At 34.9% G+C, this 21,589-nt stretch overlaps 2 protein-coding genes across 2 annotated transcripts in view; one reads left to right on the forward strand and one right to left on the reverse strand.

Moving 5' to 3' along the window:
* Positions 1-4,801, forward strand: part of Gclc (glutamate--cysteine ligase) — a 29,833-nt gene extending 25,032 nt beyond the window's left edge. The window contains exon 13 of the mRNA XM_072302659.1: positions 204-4,801. Within this exon, the coding sequence (XP_072158760.1) occupies positions 204-378 (175 nt within the window). The 3' untranslated portion in view covers positions 379-4,801. The remainder of the gene's footprint in view (positions 1-203) is intronic.
* Positions 3,936-20,266, reverse strand: LOC109032087 (cytochrome b5 reductase 4). The gene is made up of 10 exons (XM_019044032.2): positions 20,110-20,266; positions 18,741-18,931; positions 17,752-17,922; positions 17,079-17,179; positions 15,837-16,106; positions 14,383-14,731; positions 12,806-13,097; positions 11,584-11,673; positions 10,352-10,522; positions 3,936-9,497 (listed from the first exon to the last, which is right to left on the reverse strand). Exons 2-10 carry the CDS (start codon positions 18,781-18,783, stop codon positions 9,446-9,448), a joined length of 1,539 nt encoding a protein of 512 aa, XP_018899577.2. The 5' UTR covers positions 18,784-18,931; positions 20,110-20,266; the 3' UTR covers positions 3,936-9,445.
* Between the last annotated feature and the right edge of the window lie 1,323 nt (positions 20,267-21,589).

A 21,589-nucleotide genomic window follows, 5' to 3' on the forward strand; every position in this document is an offset into this window, starting at 1 on the left:
ACTTATCTAAGTAAGTCTTCTTGCTTCTGCAAGAGTCTGATATTTTCATGTGCATAGTAGTGACATGAAAACGCCTGCAAACCGTCAGTAAACAACCGTGAACTTAGCTGACGACACCTCTATCACAACCGCTACATATTTTACTCCTCTGCTAAATTTCCATTCCTCCATCTCATAATCTTGGTGTTGTATTTGTTTTACAGGAAAGATTCTGTTGTAAGTGAGATAATAAACTACGACTTATTATCAAAGATTGTTGATGTTCAGTCTGGTCGGATCTCATGTCCAGAGCTGCTAGGCCAGTGTTTGATCAACAATTCAAAGACTACAGAATCCATCCCAGCTGCCTTTACAAAAGCGTACCCTTGTGCTCAGTAGATGTAAACCGCTTCTTGCCTTCAAGTCATGACATCTCTGCATGGTGCTCTCTTTTCCAAATGATTTCAAGCTACTGTAAATAGTGGAGGCAAAAAGTCTACTTCAACATCAGCATGTTCAGGGAACAGGATCGTAGTAAGGCTTGAGGAAAGTTTTGCCCAGCTAACTGACCAAAAAAGTTAGCCTTCTCTAACATGTTGATTCAAAGAGACTGGATGTACATCAGAAGCACTTTCTGAAGATGTAAAGTTACTTAATATATTTCAATTACCAAAAAAGTCAGTGCACCTATTCAAGTTAGGTAGATTTTCGTACACCAGTGTGCATTCATCATTCAATAGAAAACTGTTGAAATTTAGGCAGGGGCGTAGCTAAGAAATTTTAATGGGGGGGGGGGGGGGGCATGGGACCACCTCTCGTGGTGAAGAAAGCGGGGGGTGGGTGAGGAATGGAGAATCCCGTTTTTCTGGGGGGGGGGGGGAACGAGATTTCTGGGGGGGCCAGGCCCCCCCCAGGACCCCCCTAGCTACGCCTATGAATTTAGGGTGAGTTTATCCCGGTTTTTGTAAAAATTGAACTAATTTAAGAACAAGGGTCTGTGCAATTTATATTCCTCCAGTTACGGAGCAAAATGCTACCCATCATTATGTATTCACACCAATCACAAGAGTTTTTCTGAGAATCAAGGACATTTCAATGTGCCTTTGCCGAAACTTGCCAGTCTCACAAGCAGCTATCAGCTTTAATGCGCATAGTGAAGCATGCGTAAAAAATATATATATAGTTACTTGACCACAAAAAATCGGCATCATGTGTTCCGCAGGTATGATTTTGATCTCTATACAGCTGATGCTAGAATTGCCCGATAACCACTATTCAATAAAAACTAGCAAAAGTTTTTGTAGGTGTTCATGAAATGAAGTACAGACCATTATTATCTCTATGGAAACATGAATCTTCAATGACCTTTCTGAACCTTGTTCTCAGAGTTTTATCTTGCGGAAATGTCATTGAAAATTTTGCAATCTAACAGAAATCTATATGCCGGTCTCAAAGAGTAAATTAGGAAAAACAGAATTTTATGGAGAAACTTTAATTTGTTAGATGGAAAATGAGCTTTATTTATTGATTATCAACTATTGTTTGGTTAGTTTTATTTGAGTTAGATGGATATGATCCGCACTCAATACGCTGTGTTTGTTGTTACAAATTTGTTGTATTTTAGTTTAAATTTGTTGAGTGATATAGTTTGACACAGTTTATTTCTGGTTATTTTTATACCATGGCTTGAGGTTTCAACTTAGCATTTTGTCTGTTTTCTTGGTAAGAGAAATTGATCCTTCATTTTCATTCTGGCAAAAAGTTTCAGCTGAAAAATTGAAGTAGGTATCGTTGCAGGTTACGGCTTGTAACTTAGTATCCAACCGTTGATGGAAAAGTAAGAAGATGCACTCCTCAATGCATTTTTCTTTATGCATTGTCAGCGTTTTTTTGGATTGTTGGATATTGCATGCACCCTTTACGAATGTTCATCGCCAACAGATCAAACTTTTTTTGGATTTCAGGAATAAAATTGCCCAGAACCATACTGGTTGAGAGGTGAATAGGTATATTTTGATTAGAAATAGAGAGATGATGGTTCAAATTGTTAAAAAGAAAGGACTGTATTTACTCACAAATATCCTCCTATACACTCGCAAGATATTTTGGGCCAAGTCTAAGTTTTGATACTTTGTTGTTTCTCTGGAGTAATTTCTCGAAGCACCATAAACAAAATGAAAGGCCATGTGGCTCCCAACAGCCTTAGGAATGAGGATGGCAAAAATTCCAAGTGTGCATTTTTTTATGATGCCCAGTATTTTTCATTGCTCAAGATTGCACAACACGCACAACTGACTTATTTTGTAGACAATTCATACACCTAAAGAACACGCTATGCAGATTTGAAATGTATTTAAGGAGGATCAAGTTAATTTCATTCAAGATTCCTATTGAAATGTAGTATTCATAGGGAAGGTGTGATCAGATCAAGCTAAAATGAAGTAGAATCACCGATTGGTTCGATCTTTCGACCCTCCTCACTACTCATTCTAACCATGAGCTGGAATCATGATTGGCTTCTTGCATGATCAGATTTCTTACTTGGTGCAGGGATCGTAAGATCTGAACAACCAATTAAGCCAATCAAAAGCAGCTTTATTATATCTTCTTAAAATGAAGACAAAATTTGGGAATAATCTCACAGTAACTAGTCGAGGAAACAACACCAAGTTATTAGTTTCCGATATCAACACCGTGAAACTCTTGAGTGGGACGTATTGCCACAACCTTTTTACCAAATCTTGCCCATTGAATAATCCTGGAATTTCAAATAATTGCATAATTTTACTCCTGCTAATTTGAATGAATTACAAGTTTACACCTCTTTACTCTGAAGTGCATGAGATATTTAGATAAGCTCTGTTTAGATGTAAGTTCTCCTCTTTCAGGAGTGAAGATCAAATTTATTACGCAGCATTTTTTGCTTTGATTTCATCTTAGGGACATTGTGATTTGTTCGTTTTAAACGAAAATTAATGTTAAGTTGATTACAATTAAGCTCTACGTTAAAACACCTTGATTTCTATATTTTTTATGCGATACCTTTCAAAGGACACAAAACTACCGTAAGTTTATAGTTTTTTGTAATCACTTAGCAAGTACAGGTGCTTTTTTATTCTGTTTATGTTTTTATCTTTCACTGTTTTATAATTATTTGATTCTTTGTTTGTTGATCTTGCTTTTCTCTTGTTTTTCAATCAATTTATGATTCAGAGAGAGGATGGAGATAAATTCTAAAGAGAAAAATAAAAAAAATTTGTTTTGATGATTATTTCAAAATTAAACATATTTTGGATCATGTTTCAATGATGAAACTCCCAAACCATATATCTCGTTTCCGGTGTTTAAAAATCTCAGCTCCAATTTTACTTTTTTGAAGGAGAACAATTTAACAGCATCCCTTGAAATTAAGAATTTGCTTTGCACAAAGAAGAAAAATCACAGAAGTTTCTAAGAATTGAGGTTGAGTGGTTCTCCATTTAAAAGTTAAATTATGACAGTAAGGTACGTTTGAGATGAACGTTCCATAAAAAGTGACAATACTGGTGTTCGACTCAGCCAGTTTCAGTAACCTTGAAGAACCTTGTAAGTGCTCCGAGAGTAAGACTGGTAAAACAGTTGTGATCACATTGATTTTTAAGCAGTAGTCTTGGAGTTTAAGCAAAATAATACTATTTTTTAGAAGCCCCTCGTATTTTAGATGATCTCTCTGAGTGGCTGCAAGTGCTGGTTTGGTGATTATAGCTGTTTTAATAGGTGAATTTAGTCTCAGGCCTATATTAGCATGTTTGTACATTCACACTCACAGCACATATAATTCAGTTTCTTGCGAGGTGAAAATGAATATCACCATACGAAATTCCAATTTTCTTGAATGTGTCCAACAAATTTCCATTATGTTTTTTCGGCAAATTGTTGTTCTAAAAACAAATATTAATAGCTCACAAAACTCCAAGTAAGAAACAAAAACTTTTATTGCACAGTTCATTTATAAGGAGAAAAGATTCAACATTTTAAGAATTCACTTTTCCCCCAAATGAGGATCACAAATAATTGGCTAGCTTATGAACAGTAAGGAACATACAATCAATTTTTGTTGTTGTTCTCATCAGTTGTTCATACTCATAGCTCTCTATACACATTTTCCAAAATTAAATTTTAATTTCAGAATATTATTTACCAATTATGGATGTATTTATCTTTTGAGGATCAATTGGACAGAGTTAAGCAGAAAGGAACCAACCCTCATTTTGGGAAAAATTGAGTTATGATTGGTTTTGACCTCAACCACTGCTCTACTACATATCAATCGCCAAAAATTCAAAGTTTTTGTTGGAGCAAATTTTGCAGAAATTGAACTTGAAGTTTATCTTTTACATTGAGTCTTACGCAAGAGCCAAACTTCAAACCCCTTTCTCTCGGTTCGGTCCCGATGTGACTTGGTTCCTTTCTGTTTAACTCCATCCAATTGCTAGGAAAAAATAAAGTGGGTCATTCTTTACTCAAACTTAAAACTTTTCTGATTGAAGTGCCCAAAATAATGAAGTGAGAAGAAAGAAAGTATTTTCTGAAACTTTTTAAGTGGAAAAGGTTGTTTACTTCAAGCACCTTTCAGTATTCTCAGTAACAGGTGGTCGAATGTAACAAACATGGTGCATTTAGCAAATGTACTCAGCTACCAGACTAGAGACAGTTGTAGTTGTTTTAGCAAAAAAATGTAAAATTGCATCTTGTTCGCAACCACTGCGACAACTGTTATTTGTTTCTTACACTTATTAATCTATGTATTTTTTGTCAGAATTAAACTATTTCTTTTATTAAAGTTTGAAGTTTTTTCTGTTAAATTTTCTCTCTCCCTCTCTCTCTCTCTCGATGTAACCCACAATTCTATAATTTCCATGACCCATTGCCATGCCTTGAAGAAAGTTTTGTCTAGCACATTGATTTCCCATCCCTACTTTTTTCTGACCTCTCCAAATTGATGACCAATAACTGAACATGCTTATCATGCATGACTGTTTGTAGTTAGTTCATTGGTCAATTTTTAACTCAAAATTGTGACCATAAAATTTTGGGAATTCAAATTGAGTCCACGACAGAGTCTCAGACCATCATAGCCCTGCAAGTAAGGAAATCAAAAAGTTCTTAGTCTCTCCTTGATTCAGAAGATTTTCACCAGTTTTTGTTATGAAAAGGGATCAATTTTTATTCCTGACAAAAATTTCAAGCCATCACAATGAATTCATTTTTAGAGCGATGAATTACAAAATAAAGTCATAAAATTCTGTAGGTTGCCAAAGGCTCAGAGTAACGTTAAGTCTAAATTTCCCCCTTAGACCTGCCTGATACTATTAAAAGTTAAAATTTGGTCAAAAAGCATCAAGCCAAGCCAATCAGTATTAAAAAAACATATGTATGTATATCACAGTGCAAACTTGGATTCAATGGGAGATAAAAGGGCATGAACATGAGGCAGAGTTGTATTTCCTCCACTCTGCTATTTATATAAAAAGGAACTTTTAATTTAAACAGCAGGGTATGGTCAGAGAAGTGCTGAGGAAAATGGCTTGGCAATGAGTGAAAGTTCACAAAAGAAACAAGATAAATTCTTAAGTCATACAGTCATAAGCAGAGATCACAAAAAAGGTCTCTGCGAGGAGCAGGTTAACAAATTAATTACGTTAAAGAACATATTTAAACAGAAGTATGTACTTGTTATTTACAATGCATTTTTCTCAACAAAATGTGATGTACCTATGTTAGATTCAATTTTCTGTTGCATAGGTGCACAATCGGTATTTCATTGATTTTCAGCTAAAGTATCGAGTAGTTAAGGAGTGCATTATAAAAATTTACTTTGTGGATCTCTAAGCTCTATGGATCGTAAGACATCGTTATAAGAACGTTAACATCTTAAACAAATACAACAGAATTGAAGCTATTTCAACATCCAGCGCTCCTCATTCAAGGTTCTTTGTAATTTTCATTTTTAACAAAATAGGTACTTAACCAAATAAACAATGGTAGACTAGAAATACCTACCTAAAGTATTAAAGTAGCTACCTATATTCAAGGGTCATCGGAAAAGTAACTTCATGTAGATCATATCTTAGGAACGAAAAATGATAATCCAAAGCTGTAGAAAGTGCCTGATTCTTTATACTTTGGGCTCGATTTTTATGAAAATTTTTTAAGTTTGAACTAGCAGAAATGTGCTCCATTTTCAGAATTATGAAGTTCAAAAGACTTTGACTTTAGTTTGGTTTACATTTCTTGGATGTTTTTCTGTTCCAAAATAATCTGCTGTTACTTCTCTAATCAGCAATATAATTACTTAAATTTTGAGTTTTTGGAACGAAGTTCTTCTTTCCCATTGATGGACATAAACTCTTGAAGTCCATTCTCTCGAATGATCTTTTTCTTTATTCATGCACTACTTCAAAATGCATCGATCCCTACTAATTTATTTCAATACATCAAACATTTTGTTTTGACAAAAGGAACAAATGGCCTATCTTCATTTTAAAAAAATTAAATTGATCAAGAACATAATCAATTACTTATTTAATCATGCAATGAAATGAACAACGCAATGGAACGCGTGTCGCACGTGTCAGTGTTAGACGCCATATATTGAGCCAAATTATAAGAGAAAGATATTCTCAGCAGCACTTACGAAAAATTTAAAAGCATCTAAAACTAACCGCACCAAAACTTGATTGTAGATACTTCTTATTATGGCGATGGAAAATGAAAAACATTACCTACAAAAGTGTCAATTTGCCAAGTTCAAGCAAGCACCTAGTTTGGCGAAGAATGTTTTAAATGTTCGAACACTTGAGGAAGTTTAAAAATGAAAATTTCCAAGAAGTACCTCTTTTCTTTTAAGATTGTTAAACGCTTCCTATGATTTGATCGAAAAGTTTGATCACTTGAACAAATGATGGTCAGCACGTGTAAACAATTAACATAAAAAATGTTTAAAAAAGGGAAGCCAAAATTTGCATTTTTGTTTCCAACAAATATTACAATAAACAGATAAAAAATGTTCAAAACACATGGGACTATTGGTTCTGGATCAGAAATCTTAGGCATTTAAAGTACTTTACAATAATGCTAAAAACTTCAAAAGATGAATAATTTGATGACTAAATCTTAGATAATAAAAAAGCTTCTTACAGTTAATGTAGGGAGAGAGGAAAATACACTGATTTGTTAGGTTGATAAAAATTTGTAAAAAGTGTAATCACTCTTATGTGTTAAAAAGTTTCTGTTTCGGCCATTCACTATCCAACTGTCCATCAGTCGCTGATAATGGTTAGGCGGAGAACTGTCGAAACCGTAACTTTCAAACAAATCTGAGTGATAATACTGTTTGAAAAAATTTTCACCTTGAAAAACGTCTTAGACTTGTAAAAATTGAAAAAAAGCAAATTCTGAGGTTCTCTGAATATTATGCAGAAGATCTGAATTTTTCAGGAATGTGTTCGGTTTAGACAACGTTAGAATTAGCTGAATATTAAAGAAATACTCAAGATTAAGTGTTTTACACAGAACTTCCCGAATATTCTGGAACACTTAAGACGGCATATTTCAAGGGGAATGTTCGCAAAATATTTATCTTGTTTACGTAAAATTATTAAAAGTTAACAACAAGTTTTGAAACGTCATGCTTGAAGCTTGAAAAAATGTGAAAGAGGTAAAAGTTACTTTATTTTGGAACAGGTAGAATTTCACGAGAAAAAAGAATTTTACTTTCAAAATAATCAAGGTGTGAAAAATGGAGCCCTGACTTCAAAATCAATGATACTGATATTTTATTTGAATTTTCTCTCTTCATGCCGAAATGGGCATACAAAAACATGTATTTAACACTTATAAAAATAAACTAAATACAACATCTAATTTTTCACAGACTGGGGAAGAAAAAACAAACAATCAAAACCGCAACTAGCAGAGCAAAAGCACCCAAAGTATTTGATCCAAAAAGAAGGATTAAAAAAGGACAAACAAAACAAAAAAATCAAGACATTTTAAAGATTAGTGATAGTTTAAAATGTTTCCTTTGTGGTAAACTGAGTATAAATTGCCTCCTCGATTTACCCTGAAAACCAATAATTTTATCAGTTTTATAACAGTGCATTCCCAAAACTTAACAAGTGGAGTTAAGGCGTCCAGTGGGCTATCAGCTTTAAAGAGATACACCCAGACAATGGCTTTAGACAAGCAGATCGACAATGTCTCTTTTTGATAGGTGGCTAATTTAGTGGTCAAGTCATTCTTGCACCAACAGATGTCGAATGGCAACTCTTGCGTTCTTGATTTAGTGACTATGGCATCTGATTCTGATATAATATCGAACTCAGTGGTTTCAACCAAAACAAATACATGACCTCATGTACAAATTTAGTGTGAGTTAGTTGTGTTAATTCAATAAAATTTTGTCATTGACAGGCCATAAGTCGATTAAGGACTCATTAAATACGATACATTTTTATTGCAAGAGACAGTAGACACCACCATGGTGCAAAGGGCGCAAATCAGAGACAAAGTTATGGGTTTGTTTACATTTGAACCATGGCGTAGCCACTAAATCAGTCTGTTGACTATTGATGTTCACTGATTACAATATAAACACAACCTTAGGTCGAAAGTCTATGTTGTGTATTAATGAAGAAAATTTAAAATGAAGAGGTTATTTGTTCGTTTGTATGTTTTTGTTTAGATTGGAAATAGTGCTGGGTTGAATTTTACCCAAATCCGAACCCAAATTCCAATTTTTACTTTTGAATTTTCGAATCCCAATCCATCGCGAATCCTTCACTTTTCAGAAACTTGGTACTTTTTTTTATTTATTTTAATTTTATTTTTCACCAATATTCACTGTTCGACAACATTCAGAAATGAGTCTAAATTTGAGATCAATGAGATCAAGAAACGATATTAGGGATTCGGCTTCATAGTACGAATTTTGAAATTTTGGAGGATTTGGATTCAAGAATTTTGACGACAAATCCTGAATCTGAATCCTCGTCCCAACACTAAATGGAAAAATCAAACAGAAACAGTGTATATGTATATCAACTGGCGTATTGAATAAAGTGAATTCTAACTTTTCGTTTTTCAAATCTTAAAGAAAAGAAAGAGAGAAAATAACCTCACGTTGACCAGCTTGTTAGTCCTTAAGTTTTTAGGACAAATTATGTATTATCATAAAAATATGAAATTTGCTCATAAGCATAATTTACCAACTTTTCTTCAATTAGACTTACAAGTAAAATCTAAATTTAAAGTTAAGGATCTTTTGTACACTTCATAAATTTCTTTAACACTAACAGTTGCTTTGCTACAACTGTTGCGGTTCTTAGAGTATTCAGAGATTCCTAAAACAATAATGATTCTTTCGGTAAAAAATAAAAACAATAAATGCTATGGTGTTTTGAATGCAAGTATCCATTGGTCGCCATCAGTGAAAGCAGTAATAATCCTCATGCTGGTAACCAAGTTTCTGGAGGATTCTGGGAGGGAAAAAGAAAGAGATATTATAAGTTTAAAAAAAAAACAACAATAAAGTTCAGCAGTCTTCGAAGCACCCTTAAGCTCCATTGAAATGACTCATTTTATGAGTCAATACATTTCTGGCACACACTGCATAAGCCTGTATCAGATACATTAGATATTGTCCACCATTGTAACCAATAAATTCTAATGTTATACATATCTTATTTTCTTCAATTTCCTTTATTTTTTTTAACTTTAATCATTTTGCTCTTTGCTTCACAGTCAACAAAGTCCATTTTCTACAGGTTAAGACACAACAAAATTAGATCAAGGGAATCAGAAATTCCTAAAATTCACTACTTGAAGCACTATTTGCATTCTCATGTGAAGAATTTTTAAATTTACTAATTTCTGCGGCACTTTTCTTGGCTGCTGGCAAGCAGGTTTGCCCAGACAAAGATGCAAGACAAACTGACCTAAATAATCAAACAATCTTGCAAACTGTTACACATCTTTCTCACATACGATTTCAAATACTTTAAAGTATGTGTTTTTGCAACAAATAATATAAAGATAAAACAAACACCTGAAAACAGTTGAAATAATTTGTAAAAAACAGTTTTGGGATTAGTCATTAATTTAAGTTTGGTTTTCCTGCGGATCTCTCTGGGCAATTTTAATCTCTGACTGATGAGAAAAAAATGCTTACCGATACAGTAAATTTGTAAGAGCATGAAATGGCGAAAGCACATTGTGCGTTGAAGAAAGGATTTTAGATATATTTATTTTATACTCAACAGGATTTTTGAGCAATTTTACGTTTAAAAAAATTTGACCAAGTTGGCTTGAAGATTGATATAAATGCACTTACGACTCAGCAGTCTGGTTAAAATTAACAGGCCCACAGATTAGAGTGAAAGGGTTGTCTTCACCGCTGTTTTGCCGGTCTGGTAACTCAGATTGAACTATTTCCACTGATATTCTTCCTCTTTTCCCTGTCCATGAGCTACTTCCATTCGATAAAACATTTTCAACTTTAAACCTGTGAAAACAGTAAAAAACATTAATATTTGATAAGCAGGGGAAAGCTATTTTAATTTAGATTCTCATTTACTCATGCTGTATTGTTAAAGTTGAATTGTTTTTTATTCATGACCAACAATAAGAAAGAATTAGTTTTGAAGGAGAGTTTTGGTGGATGAATTAGTGATGTATAAAATCTCAATGTTCCTGAGTAATCTTTACAAATAAGAGGAAAGCACAAAAATATTAGCGAGGACCACAAACATCTGAAAAATTAATGATTATATCATGTAGCACTGTTTGAAGGTTTGACGGATTTAAAAGCATACACATTTAATGTACATTTTCTGCTCTTTGTTATCATAGATTTTGCAAAATTGGTCAGCCAATTCTTAAGGTGACTTCACGGGTCATGTTCTGTGTCAGAACGACATGTGATACATCACATTGATTGGTTCCGTGTTTCCAGCTCCTTAAAATGTTTATCAGATTTTGAGATCGAATTTCTGTTATCACAAGACTAAAGAATTCACTTACCAAATTTGACAAATAAATTCAACATAATTTTTTAAACAATTATTTAAAGGATAAATATTGCATTCGGGTGCAGTTTCGACATCAGTATCGAACGCAATATTTCACCTTTAAAAAAAAACCTGCCTTCACTGCGTTGAATTTGCTTGTCAAATTTGGTGATTGAATTCTTTAGTCTCGTGACAACAGAAATGCGATCTTAAAATTCAATAAAAATGACAAGAAGCTGAAAACATGGAACCAATCAATGCTATTTACAGGACATCATTCTGACGCAAAATCAGGTGTCCATCGAATCACCTTAAAAGAGAACAGGGTATTGGCCATCTTCATTTTTGCAGTGAGCCTAGATGAAATACATAAACTCTGACTGATTCGTTTTTGTCCGTTCGTTTTCCCAAATTCTCACTGAAAAAAAGTTACTGAGCTGTTATTAAAGTTGTGTCCTTCTTATTTTGAGTGAGCCATGGAGACTTTCTATTGATCAATTGATGTGTAAATGCTAATTAATAAAGAGGGCACTGAAAAAATCAAGTTTATAGGTACCTTTCATTATCGATCATTAATTTGTTCAATTGTTCTCCCCATAAAATATCACATTCAGATTTGTTGAAAAAGATAACGCTCACAGATAACCTGCAACAAAACCGAGATAACAATAGTGAAACATAACATCACAGAGTTTGGTTGACAATAGACATTTCATTATCTATCTCATTTCTATCAATGCCTATGTACTATTACGACGTATTTGCTACGTGCAACTACGTAAATTCCCGTTACCACGTTTCCACTATGATAAACTATTAAAATGTCATGGAACCCACATTTTGCCTATTCCAACATTTATTTTGTTTACTTCATTCCCCATCAAAATTTACTAAACCATGAGATTTAAAACAAAACCAAAGATTTTGAGTAATCTATATAATGTTTTCAAAACATTAATTTAGTTGATTTTTAATTAAGAAAAAGATCTCACAGAATTACAATATAGATGGGCGATGATCATCATGATGATTTACTGCAGACAACCTGCTGTGACACTTGAACAAGATTACGGCTGCTCATTCCCTCAACCATATCTCCTTTCTCTCTCTTTCAAAATAGAGTTGTCAAAGGAAAAATGTGTTTAAACTTGAATTTCAATTGTATTATTGTATAATCTTTGGAGCTTCAATATCTCTAGCTGTCAACCCAGATTCATAAATGTCTTTCAAGGGTTGTGCAGGGTCCAGACTAAGGTCTGTCTATAGTTGCTATGTGCAGATCTTAAATTTCTTTCTTTCTTTTAAATCTTTATTTGTTAAATGATTACTTCTATGGTAAAAATTGAAATAATTATTTAAAAAAAAAAAAAAAAAAAAAAAAAAAAAAAAAAAAATGGGGAAAACATGTTTGAGCCTTGGTCCAATTTTCAGTGCTTTTTAAGTACATACCTATTTAGGAGTCATTTTGAAAAATGTTGAACTTTTTACTGACACTTTACACTTCATGGCTCAGAAGCTGCCCTAGTGACTTTACATTAGAAAATGCTTTCGTTAAAATTGCATATTCTTGGAGTTTATCCACACTATTAGGGGAATGATAATACATATTAACTTATTTAAATTTACACAACAAAACTGCTTAGTAGAATATATATTTATTACAAGGTTCAAAATTTTCTATTTCAACATCAATGATATTTCATGTGCTTGGGAAAGTTGATTTTTCCTGGAGGTAATTGGCTCATAAAATACAAAGAAATACCGCAAAAATTATGTACCTTTGTGAGGATGTATGCACAGCCCAATTGATGACAGAGAACATAGGAGTTATGCCAGTTCCAGCAGCTAAAATCACAAGTTTTTTCCTTCCGTTCAACAGGGAAGGATTGAAAACGCACAATGGTGCACTAACACTGACTACAGCACCAGTGGGCAGAGAACATAGCCACTTGCTAAGAAGACCATTGTCATAGGACTTAATCATAAAATTCAGGCACTCAATAGATGATTCGACTGGATACTCCGGGTGAACAGACACAACTGGTGTGTATGGCCTTTCAACAACCTTGCCTGGACAGAGAAATAACACATGGAAATATGGTTAGCCACCAATATAAGTATTTCAAATATTAATTAGGATTAGTTGCAACTCCATTCATGAAAATCTTACTCTATTATATCAAATCACAAGAGTAACGCGTAACACTAAAGGCGTGAAGCACATCCGGGGATTGGACCGCAAAGCGGTTGGGGGACGAGGCTCTCTAGTCATCAGTTTAATTTTTTGAACTTTCAGTAAATGAGTGTCTTTGAAAAATGTATAATGATTAAAATATAATAGCCTTGTTACTAAGAGAGAAACTTCAGTGCTCGGATGTAAATTTTTGAGGAGAGTAATTTTGGTCACATTGTGTCAAAAAATCAAACTTTGAATTTTTGTCTGAAACGTAGTATAAAAACCCCAAAGAATAAGTAACAAACTGTATGGTTCCATTTTGTACCAATAAAGAGAGAAATGTTGCATTTTAATTCATCACAAAAACCGCAATCCTTGAATTGTTGACTTCAAAACAGTATAGGTCAAAAACAATGAAGAGTCAGAGTTTCAGAATCTTACAGTGCTGCTAGTCCCCCTTGCGAGATGGGGTTATTGTCTCAATTTAGAAATTACTTAATCAAAGTCAGGAAATTTTAACCTGAATTGGTACCATAAAGGTCAAAATCAGCCAATATCTGGTCTAAAATACTGACCCCCTCCACTTGACGGACAAAGCCTACCTTGATAAAACTCTAGGTCACTAATGTGGAGTTAGGGTCCATAAAACAGGTGCTTTCATAAATGATCGACTCGTAAAGAATCCAAATCTGACAGGCCTGAAACTTTCCTGGATCTCCTTAATGTGGTATTGGACAAGCCCTAAATTTCTTATTATTTCGATATGGGTTAAACTTTTCCCAACTTTCTGATATTTATCAACTAAATTTCAAAATCAAGTTTAGTGTCATAATTGATTCCCTCAGGATTTTCTTCATAAGATCAATTTTTTAAGATTTCTTTTATCAAATTAAAGCGTTTGGTGTAGAAAGGGCATTTCTTGGTTGCTGTGTCTCAAAATTTCCAATAAAGTTTCCTCCATTGTGATTAAAGCAAATGTATGTAATTTGTTGAAACTTTTACTGAATATTATTTATGCTTTTAATGGCTGAAAACGAAACATTTTAGAAAATTCATCCAATAGTTTCCTCTCAAAACATAAATTAGAAATGGAGATTCTGAAACACCGCAACCGGGAAATACCCTTTCAGCACCCAACGCCTCAATTACAAACAGAAAGGAAGAACCATGATTTATTACCATCAATAACTGCTTCAAACATGACATGGCATCCAACAGGAACGTAATTGTATACACAATCGACGTACTTTAAAACTAAAATTTTTGTATCGTGCGTGATACTATCACTTTTGATCACAGTCATTTTCCAGCTAGAGCTCACAATTTCACTGGGAACATTTTTCATAAGCACACCAAACGTCCGCCACAGTGCTGATTCTACCTTCCTGAACTCCAACTCAACCTTCCCAACTGTTGGATTCAGTTTCACTTTGCAAGGCCACCGAACTGTGCTTTCTAGTTTGACATTGTGCAGTGCTTGATTTAATTTTAAAATTAGATTTGAGTCTTCAGTCAATGATATGTGTAGCTAAAACAGATAGGAATGTACCAAAATTAAAATTGGAGGCAGAAAAAACTTGAATGCTTTCAATACAAAGTGAAAACTGGTCTTTTTATATGCAGGATTACTAACTTTGCTGCGGTATACTTCTAATTATTGTGCATAGCTACATCAGTAGCACTAACCAATGGAGAATTTTCAGATGTATGAATGTATAAATGGAACTACTGACCAAAGTGAGCTTATGAATAAGCTTCACGATAAAACCAGCCAAATAGCCGATGAAAATTGGCGAAATATTTAAAGTTGCTGAAATAAATAGCTTTCAACGAGAAATAGCACTCAATGATCCAATTCAGCAGCACCATTCCTCTCCTTTGAGTCAATTTCTCCCCTATTTTCCTCTATTTTAATAATGAACAATTTTAGGAAAAACTGTGAACCTGAGAAAAGGGTATGGATTCGATCGACATGAATGGATCGAAAAATGAAAACGTGAGTCGATCGACATGAATCAATCAACACCGATTCTGTCGACAAAATTCGATCAATTCACGGGCTTGTCAATCAACTTGCGGGTTTGTCAATCGACTCACGGCTTTTGTTTATTGATTCACGACTTTTGTTGATCGAATTCACGGGTTTTTCAATTGATTCACGGGTTTGTCGATCGATTCACAGGTTTGTCGATTGTTTTGCGGTTGTCGATCAAGACGGTGTCGTACAATTCATATCGATTAAATCCATACCCTCCAACCTGAAACACTTAAAATTTCAGAAAAAAGTGCTCTCTGATCTTTAAAAAAAAAAAAAAAAAAATGCAACAATAAATTTGCACTGTATCAACCTGAGATGTGTTTTCTACTTTCACCATCAATTTGTTTCTGCTTCTGTAATCATACCTATTTTTCTGAGATGGAAAAGCTTTTCAAATCGATCTCAGTATTCTAAATGCTATGCCAAAATTGAAAAGTGGCCCTTCAGGGCGTATAATTTTAAATGATCTGAAATTTAACTACTGCATGATTAACAAATTTCATTCAAGAATTCTAATGACTGAGATTCAATAAAATTTATCTAATTTCATTTTTCATCCGAACTTTGATACTTGTCTTATGATATATCAACAAACCTGCATCACTGTGGCTTTCAAATAAAAAATTAAGCAGATAAAAGTAAGCTGCTGGAACCAATCTGAGGAGCTCCACACAGCATTGGTTGCAATGCTAATGTTCCTTGTCTGCTCTATTAGCTTTTTTGCCGGATTTTGACCAGATGCTGCACTCAATTTACTACTACTTTTTGTTCTAGGAACGATAAATGCACCCTCTGTATCTGCTTCCCCTAGAGACCCAACGATGCACTTTTGAAGCAGAGATTCATAATTCACCCAGGCATGAACCTGCAAAATAAAAAAGTAAATGACAAAAAGGTGTCTTTTTGTGAAACAATAATAAGTAAGTTCCTTTGAAACTATTCTTATGTTGTTTCTTTTATATTTCATACTAAGGTGATTTGTCCAGGGTTCTTCGCGTGGTTGAACTGCATCGCATCAAAAGTAAAAAATCTTCGCAAATTTTGACTTCTTAACTCATAAATGGACAAAAGTTTTTGCACATGAGCCTCAAAAATAATTTTTCACTTAGAAAAACTGCCAAAATTCAAAGTAATGAAGGTAGGATTTTTCTGAGAAAACATTATGCCGTTCGATACAGACTTCAAATTCAAAATTTTCAGGAAGAATCATGCTTTTGTCTCTCTAAATTTGTAAATTTTTTACGGGAGAAAATTCCTTCAGGCTCATATCCAGGGGCTAAAAAGGTGAATTAACAAAGATTTTTGACTAAATCGATGTGATAGTAGGCGATGCAGTTCGACTATGTCAAGGCCCTAGAATGAATAACCTTGATCAACATTCTTTTGACATTAGTAGTTTAATTAGCTCTTGTTCAAGTATCAATTTCAGTATTTTACATTATTTTCTAAGTTAACCGTATAAAATACAATTCTGAAATTGGGTGGAATCAAATGTTTTTGGTGGTGACATGTGATACTCTTGACTTTGTTCGACTGTAGATCGGTTACTGCGGAGCTTAAGCTGTGCCGATAGCAACAGCCTGTTGTGATTTTGATGCAAAAAATGGACTGAGACAATTCTTAACGACAGTGGATTAAAAATTAGTTTAGCCCTAGCACAATCCTCCATCGAAACTTAAGCTTAGATAGGCAGGCTTTTGAGCCTTCTTATTATAATCCCATTCATAGTATACGTTTGAACAACACGACCAACGTCCACTGGAGTCGTGCAAGAGCTATTTCTACTTTAAATTTATAGAATCATTATGAAAGTGATATGAAACTAACTGATTCTTACATCATTGAAAAGTTTGGTGGCATCAATTCCGACACCTCTCATCAGTTCTTCTTCCCCTCCAGGATGGAATTCCATGTACCTCGTGACATTATAAACTTTGCCTGCAAAAAAAAAAAAAAAAATGAAAACTTGTCTGATAAAAATGTTTCATAGTTTGGAGAGTGGGAGAGAATTCTTCAAAACATGCGTTAAATTTTTTTTTATGCTCTTCCCCTTTTTTTTATCATAATTTTTTTTTCATTTAGAAATTAATCCATGATCAATAGGATTGCATTTTGCAAAAAGGAACCACTAGCATTGCAATGATGCTAAGATTGTGCAACTTCATCTTTTGGAATAAAATTGCAGAAATCGTGAAAAACTATGAAATTTAGATGGTAATTTTTGTCTTATATTTACAGTTTTTAGCGAGTAAAATAGAAACTATTAATGGATAATTAGGTTTTTCCTCCAAGACAAAAGAAGTTGCACAATCTTAGCAACATTGCAATGCTAGTGGTTCCTTTTTGCAAAATGCAATCCAATAGATAGCAAGTCACAAGAGAATTTCAGATTTTTTTCAGTCTGGGAATCACAGCATTAGGATGAAGAGAGAAGTTGAGTCTCTCATACTTTAAGTTAACCACAGCCTAAGAATAAAAATCAAAACTGCTTTTTTCCAATTTCTAAATACCTCTGATTGCTAGCCAAGCATCATTGCGTTTGTTATGACGAGCTAGTTCTTTTTTTGACACAGTTCTCCGAACTCCATTCACGCCTGTGAGATCCACACCAGAATTTCCCAAACGAATCCAATCCATCAACGAGCATCCTGGCTTTAGTGCAGCTTTGTTGCGTGGATTCCCTGTAAAAATTATTAACATGGAAATGTTGTTAGTTTCAAGACAACGTCATGATAATGATATTAAAATCTAGGAGACAGTTTTCCGTCATTTACATGCTGTTTCAAAATACTTTAGTACACATTTTTAACTTAAAAATTAGTTTTGGAGCCAAAGGCGGATAAACAATTTAGCTGACTTCAGACTTCTTGAGTGACTTTTTTTATGCTTCTCGGTTTTGTGTGATTTGACTTCCCAGATCGTCTGCTGGATAACAAAATTGCAGAGCAGAGGAAAAGAACATCACTTTTGAAACTTGTTGTGTCTTATCCATAATTTGCCAACTGTAGACTCCAAAGCTTCCCTTAGACCTGGTCCTGTCTGGTTCCTGAACTATGAAAAATAAGGAAATGATAGAAAACTTTCAGTTTCAGAGGACTTGGTTCTTATGCAAAAACAAAGGATTTGGAAATTGTGTCAAGCTTCTTGATTAGGCTAATTCCTCACGTCTTAGTATCAAACAGTATTAAATATGCGCTTAGAAACACCGTTGACAGTGGCAATTTGACATAGGTCAAGTTGTTTTAACGTTGAGACAATAAGTTTGCCAACATACATTCATAATAGTATGAAATCGAGAATGATCTCAATCAAGAGAACTGATTTATAATACCTACTGAATTAAATTCAAGATTCCGCAAGCACATTGTCTAGCTCTGTCTAATTTATAAATAATCCAGCATTTCTAGCGTACTATTGAATACAATCTGAAAATTTAAGAACTGATTGGATAGGTAACCACTGTCAAAAAAATAGTAAGATAATTGACCCAATAACAAACCTGTGGCAGATCCAGAACTAGAGGGCTTTAAACTGTCCCCCATTCTGAGAAAGCGTGGTAACTCGGCTACATTTGTATTTTCATTCCTGAAAGATTACTTGGGTGTCCATTTACTATCTGAAAAGGTGTCGGAGATGAAGATGGATTTCCACATCCAATTCCAAGTGACTTTTGAGGAGTTACATCATCATCTTGGAAAAAAAGAGGAAATTTAAAATTACAACTCAGACATGCATTATGATTTTTTGGAGAGCAATTACCTGATAACTAGAAAATTGTATTTCATGTGAAATGCTGTTGATATCATAGTTTCTTTCAATATGCAGGTATGCATGGGTAAAATTTCGAATTTGAGTAAAATTAGCACTAGGTATCAATTTGGTCAATCTTAGTTTTTGTAAATCATCTGCTTTTCCTACAGGGGGTCACACTCATTTTGACGGCGGAAGTTCACAATCACATATCACCGGTGAAAGTCGGCAATCACATAACTCGTTTGCGGTGTCTGAAAATCTCCGCCTCTACGTCATTTTCTTAAAGGAGAACAAATTGACATTATTGCTTGAAGTTTTTGCAGAATTTTCTTCGCACAGAGAAGAAAAGTCATGGCAGTTTTAAAGAATTGCCGTCGAGTAGTTTTCTGTTTAAAAAATAAAGTATGGCAGGAAGTCTGCGACGTTGCAAACTGAGTTGTGTGATTGCCGACTTACACCGTTGATATTTTGACAAGCAATACAGATTCCATTCACAGCTTTGAATAAATATTACTAGGCCATGTGCATTTGTTATTGATCTGTGTGACAAGAGAGTTACAGCCAGGAAAATAGCCCATTAACTGCAGTTCCAAATCTACTTGAAGGAGATCTATCTAAACCATGTCCATTTTTGGGAGTGGCTCAGATAGGGTACCTAACTCATTAAGCCTGGTACTTCAGCGGCCAGTTGGGCTCTCGTTAATTTTCTTGTTAGTGACTGAATAGGAATGCAAATGATGAGAGAGGAAACAAATACTTTCAAGATGATAAAACTGAGGAAACATCTGGGCTATATATCAATTTACATGACAATTAATTACATGATAAGATACAAGTAGATTCAGATGAGTCGTGAGACCCATCGATAATGATGCGGCAAAACTCAACCATCCACGCATACTGTAAGACATAAAGAATTATAATTTGCCAGATGCTTTCTAGAGGATGAAAAACTGATTTTTACACAAGAAATTACACAAAGATAAAAGTGCGTTAGACAATCGTCTACTTGAATACTCATCTGAAACATGTAGGAATCTTGACCTATATTTCAGAGGCTTCACCTGAAGGAAACAGACGAGGAAATAAAAAGTATTGAGAAGAAAATAGGCTACCTGATTGGGCTGAGGGTGGACGCTAAAAAAAAAAATTTAAATGAATTGTTTCGATGGACGGAGAAGTGGAGAGAATTGAATTTGGGATTGATTAGGGAATCAATCAGAAGACATAACCACAACATCAAAACATTAGGCGTAAAATAAATAAACATGGCCTACAGCTTTTCAAAAAACATTTGAATGGAGAGAGCAAGAGCACAAGGCGGGAAAATCGATGACCGTTTGAAACTGTAATCGTTCACAAATTATTCGTCCTCGAGAATTTCCTTTGGAATTTCCATTTTCTTAAGAAATGGGTTTTATATCCCTAGGTGAGAACCTATTCACTTGGTTGCGCAAATCTGCCCTTATTTCTTTTTCAAACTTGACGTCAACATTTTCCTCCGATGTAAGTCTTTTTCATCTGTTTCTACAGTTTCTCTCAAATATAAACATGCTGTTTCATAGCCGAACATAGTGCGGCTACCGGTCGGCGTATAATAGCGCCTACAAGACTGCAGAAATACTTCACGCATTGCGTCTAACACAGTGCGGTCGCTGGTCGGAGCGGAATAGCGCCTACATGAGTGCAGGAATACTTCACGCATTGCGCGTTGTGCCGGCAGGGCCGGATTAAGGGGGGGGCCCAAGGTGCCATGGCACCGGGCGGCAAATTTTTGGGGGCGGCAAATTTCGGATTTTTTTTTTTTTTTCATAGAAAAAGAAAGGAGAGAGAAAAAAATTAGGGAAAAACTACTGGGAAGCGGCGGGGCAGTGGGGCACGGACTTCCATTTCGAATTGGTTCCATCTTCGGGTGATAGTCATCTCAATCCACTCACTCTGAAAATCATGCGCCACTTCAAGGCGGAAATTTTGCCGCCTAGTAAGTAAGAAACCATTTTTTGACTCTCTCTGCAAAATTACACAGAATTTTATTTGTATTTATGCTCTATGAACTATGAGGGGAGAGCCACCTTTTGCAGCGACTTTATTGCCTCGTGCTCGTAAGACTCGATCTTTTCTTTCGTTTCTTTTATTTTTTTTTTCGTGGTACGAATTTGCCACCGCGAAAACTTTCCTTCACGAAAATCGAAAAAATGACTCCGTGATGCAGCATTGCTCCGAGAGCGGTGTTGCGTCCAATTCGACGCCGAAATTCGGCTAGCGAACGCCCAGCGGAATCGCGCCTTCATCGGAGATCGCGATCGCCGCCAGCGGCGCCAGCGGCCGGCACCAGACAGTCCCCAGGCAGACAGCTCAACTTCCCCTCCCCCCCCCCCCATCCTTCTACTCCTCGTCCAGTAGTCTGATGCTGTTCGTGGCACGTGCGCGATCAACCGGGTGTTAATTACTTATTGCATCCTCGATCCTCGGCGTAATAATTGAATTTTCGGCGTTTTGTGTGTGCGAGAGTGTTCGGCATTGACATTATATCTCAATCAGAATATCTTAAGTCGTGATTGATGTTTGTTCCGACGTCATCAGTTTTGTTTTGAA

This window comes from Bemisia tabaci, chromosome 7, assembly GCF_918797505.1.
Source record: "Bemisia tabaci chromosome 7, PGI_BMITA_v3".
Classification (NCBI taxonomy): domain Eukaryota; kingdom Metazoa; phylum Arthropoda; class Insecta; order Hemiptera; family Aleyrodidae; genus Bemisia; species Bemisia tabaci.